The sequence below is a fragment of the Bos javanicus genome, chromosome 4 (genome assembly GCF_032452875.1).
Source record: "Bos javanicus breed banteng chromosome 4, ARS-OSU_banteng_1.0, whole genome shotgun sequence".
In the NCBI taxonomy this organism is placed as follows: domain Eukaryota; kingdom Metazoa; phylum Chordata; class Mammalia; order Artiodactyla; family Bovidae; genus Bos; species Bos javanicus.
Window position 1 is genome coordinate 57,133,865 of NC_083871.1, and position 13,898 is coordinate 57,147,762.

The 13,898-nt window shown below is 40.5% G+C and overlaps 1 protein-coding gene across 4 annotated transcripts in view; it reads left to right on the forward strand.

The window, feature by feature from the left end:
- The window catches only part of DOCK4 (dedicator of cytokinesis 4), a 481,885-nt gene that overhangs the window by 330,958 nt on the left and 137,029 nt on the right, over positions 1-13,898 (forward strand). For all 4 annotated transcript variants that reach the window (XM_061414091.1, XM_061414095.1, XM_061414093.1 and 1 more), the window contains exon 23: positions 4,681-4,873. In XM_061414091.1, the coding sequence (XP_061270075.1) occupies positions 4,681-4,873 (193 nt within the window). The remainder of the gene's footprint in view (positions 1-4,680; positions 4,874-13,898) is intronic.

Consider the following 13,898-nt stretch of genomic DNA (forward strand, 5'->3'; position numbering starts at 1 on the left):
CAAACTCCAGAAGATAGTGGAGGACAGAGAAGCCTGATGTGCTGCAGTCCGTGGGGTCACAGAGAGTGTTGTTTTGAGCAACAAAAACAACAATCTGCTGCAGTTGTTTTCCCCAAGCCTTCCTTTTTTTTTTTTTTGGTACACTGTGTGAGCAGTTCCCCAACCCGGGATGGAACCCAATCCCAGGAATGAGACTGGTGAGTCCTAACCACTGGACCGCCAGAGAATTCCCACGTGCTGTATTTTAATCCATGCACTTGAGGCTCATTGTACTGGTCTCGGCTAAACTGCATGTTGTTTTGTTTTCAGTTGGCCCTAATCATCCTGGGAGTTATTTTCTATCACCAGTGCTCAGCGGTTGCTGCCAAAGTATATTACCAGGAGTAGCTCTCATGTTTTGTTTAAGAACAGGATCTATCTACTTTTCAAATAGTGTGCTGAGAGGTCATTGTGCTGAGAGATCATTCTGAATATCTTTCTCTACACTTTCTTAATACTTCTTGTACCTGTTTAATTTTAATAACTTGATTTAAAAAACCTGGATGCTTGGGGCTAGTGCACTGGGACGACCCAGAGAGATGGTATGGGGAGGGAGGAGGGAGGAGGGTTCAGGATGGGGAACACATGTATACCTGTGGTGGATTCATTTTGATATTTGGCAAAACTAATACAATTATGTAAATTTTAAAAATAAAATAAAATTAAAAAAAAAAAGAAACAGATAAAAAACAAACAAACAAAAAAAACCTGTCAGATGGAGAAGCAACTTCCTTATTACTCTCCCCTGGAGACTTGAGACTTACAATCACTGTGAATTTGGATACAAAACGGGATATTGGGAGATTAGATCCCTAGGAGTATTGTTGTAACTTGGTGTCTTTTGCCATTTGGAAGGCATTATATATAAAGGCAAAACACTAGAAATGTACAAGCCCCCTCCAATAACAATGCCATGTTTTTCTGACTATTTGGGAGCTGTTCTTGTTACTTTCTTCTTTGCAGAGGTGGACTTACCTTCCATCTGGGTAAGGATGTTGTCGTTTAGTCACTAAATCATGTCCGACTCTTCTGCGACCCCACAGACTATAGCCTACCAGGCTGCTCTGTCCATGGGATTTTCCAGACAAAAATACTGGAGTGGGTTACCATTTCCTTCTCCAGGGGATCTTCTCAACTCAGGGATCAAACCTGCATCTCCTGAATTACAGGTGGATTCTTTTACCACTGACCCACCGGGGAAGCCCCTGGATAAGGATACAGGCTCTTTTAATATTGTTTTGGCTTCTCTTGTCAATGGTATAATCACTGAACTTTAGGAGAGTTGCCAGAGATCTCAATGTTAAGTTGCCAACTAATCAAACCTTACTTATCAGCTGGTGATATTTGAAAAGGATATTCCAACAGGCTAACCATATTTTCCTTTAGATCAAAATTCTCAGAAGTTCACTACTGTTATAAAAACTGTTGAAAATTTCAGTTTTCATTTTGAGATTTTTCTTTAAAAAAAAAAAGAAAAACCTCTATCAAGGATACAACGTACCTAATTCACAACTGAAAAGTATTCTCCTACTCTCAAGAGTAACCTTAAGTCATGGTTTCTCAAATGAGAATGTCTTGCTATGGACTCCTGAGATTTTTTTCTTCTTTAAAGTTAGAGAAACATTCTTTTACCTTCATTACGTTACACTGAATCCTAGCCGTCTCTCTGAGAGATTTGGGCTCTGAGGTACAGCCGTGATATAGAGCAGCTTCCTTTTCTATATTTAACCTCCAACTGCTCTTGATTCTCTAAATTCTACCCCTCCATCAGAATAGTGAAGCAATTGGGACTTCCCTGGACGTGAAGTGGTTAAGACGTCACCTTCCAATGCAGGGGGTGTGGGCGTATCCCTGGTTGGGGAAGTAAGATCCCAAAGCCTTGGGGCATGGCCAAAGAAAAATTAAAATATTAAAATATATTTTTTAAATAGTGAAACTTTCACACCTTCAAAGAATCATATTTGATTCTTCTTTTTTGACTGTTAGCTTTTTTTCAGGAGATAATATATAAAATGCGTACATAGTTTTTTAGTTTGATGCTAAGAGAAAATTTATATAAAGAAGTGGTTAGTTTTCTTCATTAAGCAAAGAGGAATTCTCCTTCCTCCCTCTATATTTTGGGAGGAAGGAGAATTTTAAACACTTCTTCCCATTCCAAGTCCCCCTTTGATCCCACACTTTCATAGCTGTCTCTTCTAAGATGGAAGGTGTCACTAATCTGATTGATCCAATATGTTAGGTTACTGTCACTGCACAACAAATGACCATGATGGTGTTAGATGACACCCATTTATCAGGTCAGATTCTGTAGATCAAAAGACGTGGTCAGATTTTTGGCTTAGGGTCTCCTGTAGCCAAAAGCAGGGGGTTGGCTTTGACAGCTTATCTGGAGGCTCTTGAAAGGAATTCACCTTCTAGATCTTTCAGACTTTGGACAGGAATCAGTTTCCTTATGGGTGAGAGTCCCATTTTCTTGCTGGCTGTCGACCAGAGGTGGGGAAGGGGCTGGGTGCTCTTAGCTCCTGGAGACCACTCACATTCCTTGGTGTATGGCCCCTCTGATCCTCAAAGCCAGGCACAGTTTATCAAATCTTTCTCATGCTTCAGATCTCTGAGTTCCCCCACGTGTCAGAGAACACTTCTGCGTGGGAACAGCATCAGGGGACAAATTTCTTGGAGATCATCTTGGAACTCTGACTACTGTGTCCAGAGCCAAGGATAGCCATTGGTCCGGATTCTTGCTTTAAACACAAAAATCCCAGTTTCCTTGCTCCATTTTGGATTTTTTCCATGTGAGTTACAACTCAGCAAATTCTGTCTCCTGGAGGCAGAATAGGCCATCCCAGCAATCCTTCCAGTTGGATCAGTAGACAGCTGCTCTGTAGAGCTGATACTGCTGCTGCTGCTAAGTCGCTTCACTGCTAGGAGGTTCATTTGGTCATCCTGGCCTAAGCCCAGCCTGCTAATAATTCTGTCCTTGGGAGCAGGACAGAAGGCTAACTTAGGTGTCTATAGTCCATTCCAAGGACAGCTCTCTACCCTGGGAACCCCAAGAAAAGAAGAATGGTGGAAGGCATTGAGCCCTGAGACCCTGCCCCAAATTCCTATTAATTATCTTTTCTCTTTTTGTCTTGGATACCAGGAAGATCAAAACAATATCATGTTTTTATTTGCAGTAAAAATCTTTAGCTTAGATACCTGTGCAAATATCTTTCTGCCCTCATCACAAGGTCCTTTTTTATTTATCCTTTTTAATAATTGCATCTTACACTTCAGGTACAAATATCTTTTTGAAATAAAGAGGTATAAATAAAGAATTGATGCGTACATTAAGGGATTTATGAGGAACATCAAGTTAGGTGACTTTTTAGTGATCAGAAAGCTGGCCTCATTTAATTTTTTTAAACTTCATCTTATGACTCAGTTCTTTGCAGAGTAAAATGAAGGTTATATAAATATAGTCTTTACCAAAAAATATCAGGTTATTAATTTTAAAAGCATTCAAGTAGATCTATAATTTTTAAAAGTCAAAGGGAGAACATAGCTGTTGACCCTAGCACCTTGAGCATTCTGACGGTTCTGACATCAGAAACAGGTCTCGGCTCTTCAACATATTTCTGCTGCTGTTAAATAGGTAGATACCAAAGTCCACAAATTTGAATTTGATTATGTGCTTGAATCATCAGCATATGTAGACTTGACCCACTTTCTGCTGGTGTCAGATCTCATTGGTAAATCCGACAGCCATTGAATCTCAGCATATTAGAAACATGTGCCTCTTCCTCCACCAGGTGGTTGATCAATTTTTCTTTCCACTGCCCTCCTTTCGTGGAATTTCAAAAGGCTGAGTTTGTTTTGATGTACAGTCTTAGCCCAATTTTTAAAGTATGCCCTTCAGGGTTTGAAGTTAGCATCTATTTTTTTTTTTTCTTTAAAAAAATAATGATCAGGTTTCTTCATTTATGTAAACAATATTGTTCTTAATACACACAGTTTTGGATTTTCATTAGATCTTGAAGTAACCCGAGGGATTATTCTAATGATCTTGTCATTTTACAAGTGATGAAGCTGAAACCTAGGGGATTAAAATGACTTGCCCAAGGTCACAGAATTGATTAGAAGTCAAGCTAGTCCTACATATAATCTAGGTCTTCTGATGCTTTCTGGTGTCCTTTGTTTTTTCTTTAATCATAAATTGAGTGTTTTAGGGAATTAATGTGTTTGGCTTCTTAAAGGTAAATGAGATTTAAATGAGCACTTCAGAAACCTTCTCCAAAAAGAATGAAACATAAATAATTACAATCCAGGTCTTGGCTGAGTATTCCTTCCATTTGATCACGCTGCCTTCTGCTGAATCTGTGGGGGTTTTGTCCATCACTTTGCTAATGTCAGTTGTTTTACAGGATTTCCCCGTTATTACTATGTTGTACCTTTGCATGTTTTGAAAAATTGCTCTGTTTTGGTATACCTTTTTCCCCTAAATTTTGCCCTTTTAGTCTTTTTAGATTTAGGTAGAAGAAGCATTTGACATTCTATTTCCTACCATTTAAAAATATTTGTCACAGTCTTAAACTCACTGACATTTTTATAGCTGATTTTTCAGGCATATCTGGGAATTGACTTAAATTTCTTCTTTTAAAGGCTGTGTTTCTGAGCTCCTTCCCAGCTGTGTATTCGGAGCTGTTGAAGCTCTTTGACGTCCGGGAGGTGGCCAACTTGGTCCAGGACACCCTGGGCAGTCTGCCGACCATCGTGCACGTGGATGACGCCCTGCAGGCCGTTAAACTGCAGTGCATTGGCAAGACTGTGGAAAGCCAGCTCTATACCAACCCGGGTAAGGTGTCGGGTCTCTCAGATGAAACAGTGTCTCTAGAAAGCCATGACTTACATTTTCTAGTCATAGGTCAGCAGAAGCAATTTAAAAAGGAAACTAAAGACTTCTTTCTCAGAAGCATTGTGTATTTGGATGGGAGAGTAAGTTTATCAAATAGTCAGACACAAAAGTATGGCTCTTAAAACTTTATTTCTGGAAAGAATGAAAATCCTAATAATTAAATTGTTAATTCAGATCACAACAAGTTTTAGGGTAGGGCATGCTTTTTTCCTTGCTGTAGATTTTTTTTTCTTTTAACGTTCAACAAAATTGAAAATTTTTCTTTTCAGAGATGCTTACAGGAACCTGCTATAATCCTTGTTTGTTTATCTCATTTGTCCTTAAAAGTTTTCCATCAATTTGTTCTGAAAGTGGGCGCAAGTTTCAGTGTGTTGTCATTTTTTATATATTTTATCCTAATAGCAAGTGACTACTTGCTAAGTTGATTTTGTCATAATCTTTTTTTGGTTTAGTCGCTAAGTCGTGTCTGACTCTTGCAACCCCATGGATGGTAGCCCACCAGGCTCCTCTGTCCACGGAATTTTCCAGGCAAGAATACTGGAGTGGGTTGCCATTTCTTTCTCCAGGGGATCTTCCCAACCCAGGAATCAAACCCAGGTCTCCTGCATTGCAGGCAGATTCTTTACTGACTGAGCTATGAGGGAAGCACATTTTGTTTTCCTCTAGTTTTTTTTTTTTTTTAATAATAAAATGCTAGTCTCATTTTAAATTTTATTTTTAAAAGTTTCTATCATTATCACTGAATCAAAAACTTTAAAAAATTATATTTTGAGAAATCTCTTTTCACATGAATACATATATGTGTGTGTTGTATTTTTGAAATAGGACTAAATATAGTTAAGAAACCTTTTTTACATTATTTTATTGTGAAATGCTTTAAACATAGAAACAGACTATACCATAATAAATCTCAACAATGGGAGATATTTACCTTAGATCTTTTAAGAGATTTGTCTTAAATAGAAATAGGCCCTCTTGTATATACTCATTTCCTTCATATATGTTTCCACTATCAGATTCGGTTCTATTTTCTGTGTCTTTATTCTGTAGCTATAAAAACATATCATTCTTTACCTTTTCAAAATTTTTTAATCTTTTAGTCTTTATATAATATTATATTTAATGTCATTCTGTAGAGTGCTTCTTTTTGATTAATATTGCACTTTTTAATTCTTCCATGCTATTAGATATAGCTCTTGTTCTTTTTTACTGTTATATAGTAGTCCAATGAATCTTTGTATATTGTGGTTAATTTATCTTTTCTCCTGTTGATAGACTGTTAGTATGTTTTTGATTTTTTTCTGAGATAACAATGTTTCAATGTGAAAGAGGCTTCAGCCTTCTGATTTCTCCCCATGAAAACACATCTCATCCTGGAAAGAAAGATGCTTCTTGTAGTGGTTTTCAGACTGTACCCCTCAGATCCCTAGGGTTCTGCTGCAATGATTAGGGCTTCCTTGAGGGTGAAGAATAGGCGATATGAAGTAGAAAGGATGACGGTCCCAACTAGACATCCAAATTTGACTAGAATATCAATTCTGTCAATATCAATTACCAAACTAAGAAGAGTTTATTCTCCTAACAGAGGAATTGGTGATTTTTACCATATTTCTCTCTTACTGGCTAGATAATTCTTTGTTAGGTTAAAGTCTGACACAAAAAGAGCAACATAGATAATGAAAACCATTTCTAAATGTAAGGAAATTATTTTTGTTCGTTATTGCCCCTGGAAGATGTGTTCTGTCTGTGGACTCAGTTCCCTGTTGATTACTGATGCTCAGGAGATGGTAGAGAAATCATACTGGGTCTCTGTCGGAGGTGATGAGATTATTTACTGGGGCCAGAATAGAAGGACTGAAGAGACCCAGGGAACGTGGACCCTGAAAGGCCTGTGCTCGTGACCTAGAGGAGAGACTCGGAGCCAGTGCTGGGGATTAGTGATGTGGAAGAGAGGGAGGGGAAGCCTGCTTCACTTATTCTGTGGGACACTCCTCGTGGAGGGTAATTATGGGGAAACATCAGAGAAGGCAATGGCACCCCACTCCAGTACTCTTGCCTGGAAAATCCCATGGATGGAGGAGCCTGGTGGGCTGCAGTCCATGGGGTCGCTGAGGGTCGGACACAACTGAGCAACTTCCCTTTCACTTTTCACTTGCATGCATTGGAGAAGGAAATGGCAGCCCACTCCAGTGTTCTTGCCTGGAGAATCCCAGGGATGGGGAGCCTGGTGGGCTGCCGTCTATGGGGTCGCACAGAGTCGGACACACTGAAATGACTTAGCAGTATAAACTTCTGAGAAACAAAGTGACTCCTGATCAATGGATCACACTGAGGCACACGCACAGATGCTAGTAAGAGGCTTGACTTCCATCAGTGCCCCCAGGAAGATGGGATTAGCTTGCTGTTTAGTGACTTGCTGAGCTTCCCAGGTGGCACTAGTGGTAAAAAAAAAAAATTACCCAGGAATCATAACAACAACAATAAGGAAAAACCATGAATAGCATCACCAAACTATGGTGAAATCAGATTCATGTTTTAGATAAACTTTGACCTGTTAGTTTCCTGCTGGTACCACAGTGACTACCACAAACTTAGTAGATTAATGTAACTCAAATTTCTTATGTTACATTTCTTAGGGCAGAAGGGCAGAAGTCCAAAAGGCTTCTCACTGGCCTAAAATCAGGGTGTGGATGGAGCAACATGCCTTTGTGTAGTGTCTGGGGAATAATTTGTTTTCTTGCCTCTGACAGCTTCTAGAGGCTACCTACATTCCTGCCTCCTTCATCTTTAAGGCCAGCAGTCTAGCATCTTCACATCTCTGACTCTGTCTAGCTGCTTTCACTTGTAAGGACCTCTATGTTTACATGGGTCCCACCTAGATAATTCAGGATAATCTCCCCAGCTCAGCATCCTTATTTTAATCATTTCTGAAAAATCTCTTTAACATAATCTATTCACATAACATATTCACAGGTTCTGAGAATTAAGATGTAGATGTCTTTGAGGGGAACAATTTATTCTGCCTACTACATAGGGGTAAAATGAACAGTTTAAAAGCAGTGTGATGGTAGCTCCATATATGAAAGGCAAAAACACTCAGGAGTCTGAATTTTATTTACTTGTTGGAAGTAAAATAAATGGAACATGAAGTCCTACAGTTATATGAGTACACACATCTTGGCCAGATGGAAGTTACAAATGATACTTTGCTGATTAAAATTATAAATCTGAACAGGGAAAAATAAAATAGGGATAAGTACATTACAGGGTATCAACTGGCTATGTATTCAGCTGAAGACAAAGTATTTAATTCTTGATGGCCTTAATGACAGTTCCATTTCTCAGAACACTGAGTATGGCAGAGATAATTGCTACTCTGAGCTGAATTCTGATCAACAAAGATGAACTGGTTAGTGATAGAGAAGTGAGAAGGATCTGAGAAAGTGATTTCATTTTCTGGGGCATTCATTTTAGCCAGAAAGGCATACAGAGTACAGTCAGCCCATGCTTTAAGAAAATAGATTTCAAAATATTTTGGAGAACAAGACTGTAGATGTTACAAGCTCCTTAGGAGAGATAGAAAGTTCTCAAAGTTTTCTTTGTACTAGAATCCTATATTAGGCTTCTCCAGAGAAGTAGACCCAATAGTGTATGTGTGTGTGTGTGTGTGTGTGTGTGTGTGTGTGTGTGTAGCTTTATTGTAAGGAATTGTCTTATGTGTTTGTGGAGGCTGAGAAGTCCCAAAATCTGCAGTTAGCAAGATGGAGATTCAAAGTTGGTGACATAGTTCCAGTCTGAGTTCCAAGGCCTAAAAACCAGGAGAGGTGTTTGTATAAACTGCAGTCTAAATCTGAAGGCAGGAGAAGGTGGATATCTCAGCTGAATGACAGGCAGAGAGAGTAAACTCTTCTTTACTCCACCTTTTCTTGTATTCAGAGCTTCAACGGATTAGGTGAGGCCCACCCATGTTGGGGAGGACAGTCTGCTTTACTTAGCCTACCAAATCACACATAATTCTCATCCAGAAATACACTGTAACACCAAAGATAGCATTTATCCAAATACCACTTAACCAATACCTCCCATGGCACAAATTGACATATAAAATTAACCAGTGCAAACCTCAAAGAGAAAAAAAGTGGAGGAGATATGCAAAGGAAGCAATATGGCTGCAGAATACTTCCAGTTGAGCTTACCTTAGAAATTAACACTCACAGAAGGCAAAGAGGGGCACACAAGGTCAACACCACAGAAGGGAACAACAAAAACGTGGTAGGAAGGTTCAGGCCATCTTGAGTTAAGGGGCAGGGGCGGCCTCAGGGCTGGAGGCATTCTACAGCCAGGCAGAGTCCCGCAAAGTGAGAGTTTAGGGCAGCTGACCAGACCTGAAAGACTTCGCTCAGATTTGAAATTTAAGCAGCTTGTTGGTCCACGTCTGAATCATCCGGGGTCCAGGCAGGCTTATTTAAGGTATAAAAGTTGAGCTGCTCACTTTTCCTTTTCTCCCCACAATTCTATTCTTCCTGTTTTTTGAAAGCCAGGAAAAGGTCTCAGTGATGTTGGAGAAGACAGCTTGCCATGAGTAAAGAGCAGATTTGAAGGATGAAGGTTGAGGCAGGGGGAGGCAGAAGCATGGAGAATGGGGACTGAGTGGCAGTTGAAGTTGTGGGAGTGAGAAGGTGGGTGTTGAGTCTTCTCAGACCACAGGGCAGGCTCTGGGGGACTGTGGTTTTGCCTCCGTTTTCACTGGGCCCCATCGCTTGGTGCTTGACTTGTTCAGCAGAGGTCTGTGGTCATTCCCGAGCTATTTGCTTGCTAAGATAAGGTCATACATGTTTTTACTTTGGGGTAATTGAGCAGTTTCTCAGGCAAACCACAGTGTAGATAATAGAGGTGAGCATAAATGCACGGAGTGTGTAGTGATGAGAAACGTGCTGGTGCTACCTCCTATTCCCACAGACTGAAAAGCCAGGCATCTCAGGGATTTCGTAAGAAAGTACCCAGAAGTCATTTTTTTTTCCCTTTTGCCAGAAACTCCCCAGTTCCCTATTAGCTCTTTTGTGGACTTGATGGCCGCAATGAAAAAGTAAAGGAGAAAGGGAGGAAGGTGGACTATAAGACAGTTTTTTAAGGACATCTTTGTTGTTGTTATTTTTAATATTTGGCTGCACTGAGTCTCAGTTGTGGCATGCAAGATCTAGTTCCCTGAGCAGGGATCAAACTTGGGCCTCCTGCACTGAGACCATGGAGTCTTAGCCACTGGACCACCACAGGAGAGTCCCCATAAGACTGTTTTTAAAGTTTATTCTGGGAACGAATGCCTCTACCTGTCCATCCCACCACCCACTTTAGGCCACAATATTAAAAAAGGATGTGTGATGGTGTATCTATTAATTTGACGACTTGAAGAATAAAATCTCACTACAGTTGATGAGTGCCTGTAGCTTTTCTTTGAACTTTAGGTAAAGCCTAGTTGAGTATTGACTTTTCTTGCACTGTAATTAAATTTCTTTTACATTAGAAAATGCCACTTGCTCACAACTTTTCTATTAACCACAGCTGACACTGTAGCAGACAGGCCTTGTAAAGATGCACGGAGTTGCAGGAACGAAGAATGCTCTTTTTCCCCTCAAAGTACAATGATAATGCCCTGCCCACCTGCCTGGTCCCCTCTCAGTGTTACTTCACTCTGCTTGGAACCGACTTTCTCCTGTTCCTTTCTGAATCAAGTTGACCCATCTTTACCCTTCAGAATTCAGTTGAACTCTCATTTTCTCAAGAAATCTCTTATCTGCCTCACCCATCCCATCATCAGTCTCATTCTTTGGCTTTTTACTTCTTGGATAACCTAACACATCTGTAATAACTGAAGAACTGGTGATTTAGTTGTTTCCAGTCTGTCTCTCCCCTCTCATCCCAGAATAAGAGCCTAAAATAACATGGGTTGTATTTATCCTGAAGACAGTTTTATCTCTAGCTTCCATAACAGTGCCTGCTGCATAATAGACACTTGATAGATGCTTCATGAATGCTATGTACTAGGTCATGACCAGGATCAGGATGGAGCAGGAATTGTTGTTCAGTCGTTCAGTCGTGTTCGACTCTTTGTGACCCCATGGACTGCAGCACACCAGGCCTCCCTGTCCATTACCAACTCCTGGAGCTTATTCAAACTCATATCCATTGAGTCAGTGATGCAATCCAACTGTCTCATCCTCTGTCATCCCCTTCTCATCCTTCCTTCAATCTTTCCCAGCATCAGGATCTTTTCAAATGAGGCAGTTCTTTGCATCAGGTGGCCAAATTATTACAGTTTCAGCTTCAGCATCAGTCCTTCCAATGAATATTCAGGACTGATTTCCTTTAGGATTCACTGGTTTAATCTCCTTGCTGTCCAAGGGACTCTCAAGAGTCTTCTCCAACACCACAGTTCAAAAGTATCAATTCTTCGGTGCTCACACATCCATATGAGTTAAATAAGCAGGGTGACAATATGCAGCCTTGTCATATTCCTTTCAGAATTTTGAACCAGTCAATTGTTCTATGCCAGGTTCTAACTTGCTTCTTGACTTGTATACCCATTTCTCAGGAGACAGATAAGGTGGTCTGGTACTCCCGTCTCTTTAAGAATTTTCCACAGTTGGTTGTGATCCACACACTCAAAGGCTTTAGCATAGTCATGAAGCAGAAGTAGATGTTTTTCTGGAACTCCCTTGCTTTCTCCATGATCTAGCGTATGCTGGTGTTTGATCTCTGGTTCCTCTGCATTCCTTAGTATTTTGCTTTAAGGGTGGGAGATTGAAACCACTCTATAAGAAACCTGGGCCACACAGAGATCCCTAGCCCTGGGCTGTTGTCTACCTGTGTGGTACTGACTGTGTGTGCATGGCAGGAAGCCCCTAAATCATCATCAGTCCTGTCCATTTTGAGCGTTTTCTGTCCACAGTGTCTGAAGGGCTTGTTTGCAGGTTCTGTTGCTGTCTGTGACATTAACAGTTCATTTCCTGGTATCTTGGATCACAAAGGCCTAAACCAGCTCTGATTGCAGGGCTTTTTGTCCAGCGGCTCTGCTCCATTCAGAGCTGTGCCACAGCCGGACCCCTCGCCCACCTGGGGTACCATCTCCGCATCCTGAGGCTGCCATGGAGCAGCTGCTTGGGAGTCGTGCTGGCGTCCAGCCTATACTGGGACAGTTGGTGGAAAGTGGCTGGTAACCCTGCATGCCCCTACAGGACTCACAGCCCTCACTCACTCGGGGACAGAAGACTACAAAGATGATTAAAACTTTGTTGCTAGAGGAACAAAGATGAGAACTTTCCTTGAAATTAACATCGAGAAGGAAGTTTATCAGCATTTCTTAGCTGCTGTTTCCTCTTCCTAGCCCCACACCTATTGGAATTGCTAATGGGAGCTGGCTTTATTTCTTCAAGTGTGTACAGACAAAATAAAAAGTAAGACACACCATACACACCATACAGTGAGCTTTATCTGAGAATCTGAATCTGAGTATTTGACCCTTTCAAGGACAGAACCTGCATAACAGATTCTACTGTTTAGAAACTTACTGTATGTTCAAGTCTGGGTTTTGTTTTTTCTTTGAGCCTTTCTCTGTTTTCTTTTGAGCCTTCTTGATGACTCCAGGTGTTTTGTTTTAAAGGTAAGAATTAGCATTTTAACCAGTCAGCTCGTTTGGCATTTACCCCTCGATTCTATCATGTGCATTGGCTAATATTGCCCTAGTAATGGAGAAGCAGCAAATCTTCAGGCAACTCATATATTTCTTTTTACACGCACCACACACCAATTATTTGTCTGCCTTACATTTTGGCAGTAGAGATTTCCTTAACAGTTGGTTGCAAATTGAATTTTTAGAAATCAAATCCCACTGGCTGCAGGAACATATCAGACAAGCTTTATCTTCCTTTCTAATTAAGCATCACTAGGCAGTGACTCCTGTCATTTAAGCTTTCAGTTTCCTTTTCTTGGTTCTTTTTGTCAAGTAATTGTTTTATAAATAAGTATCGGGCTTCCCTGGTAGCTCAGCTGGTAAAGAATCCACCTGCAATGCAGGAGACCTTGGTTTGATTCCTGGGTTGAGAAGATCCCCAGGAGAAGGAATAGGCTACCCACTCCAGTATTCTTGGGCTTCCATGGTGACTCAGCTGGTAAAGAATCCACCTGCAATGCAGGAGACCCCGGTTCCATTCCTGGATTGGGAAGATCAGCTGGAGAAGGGAAGGGCTACCCACTCCAGTATTTCGGCTTGGAGTACAGTCCATGGGATCGCAAAGAGTCTGACAGAACAGAGTGACTTTCACTTTCAGTTTCAATGAAGTTCCCTGGTAAGGCTTCCTGTTGCAAGGAAGCCTGCAATGAGTTCTACTGAATTTTAACACTTTGTGTTCATTTTCTGAAAGTGAAGCATGACTGTGACTTATGTGGTTTGTTTTGATGGTAAACCTCAGGCCACACCTCACTGTGTTGGTAGCCCGGTGGCAGGCATTAAAAGAAATATAACTGCCAACCTCACTACTGAAAGAAATCAAGAAGACAACAAGAGAAGTCAGGCAAACACCAATAAAGGCGCTTTCCGAATTGTGAATACTTAAAATTTTTATTAGGATACAGGATCATACATTTTTTCCCTATGGATATACCTTATTATACTGGCTAGGAATCCAGTGCAGTGTTGAATTGGTGAAATTGGCCTTCCTTGCTTTATTTTTGATCTTAAAGACAAAGCATTCAATCTTTTACTATTATGTTAGCTAACAGTAGGTATTTCATCAAGGCCCTTTATCAATTTGAGAAAACTATCTATTATTCTTTAATTATCACCTTTTATCATTAATGGATGCTGAATTTTTCACATGTTTCATACATCTGCTAATATAGTGAATCACATTGATTGATTGACTTTCAAATGTTAAAACGATCATTCATTCCCAGGATAAACCTATTTAAT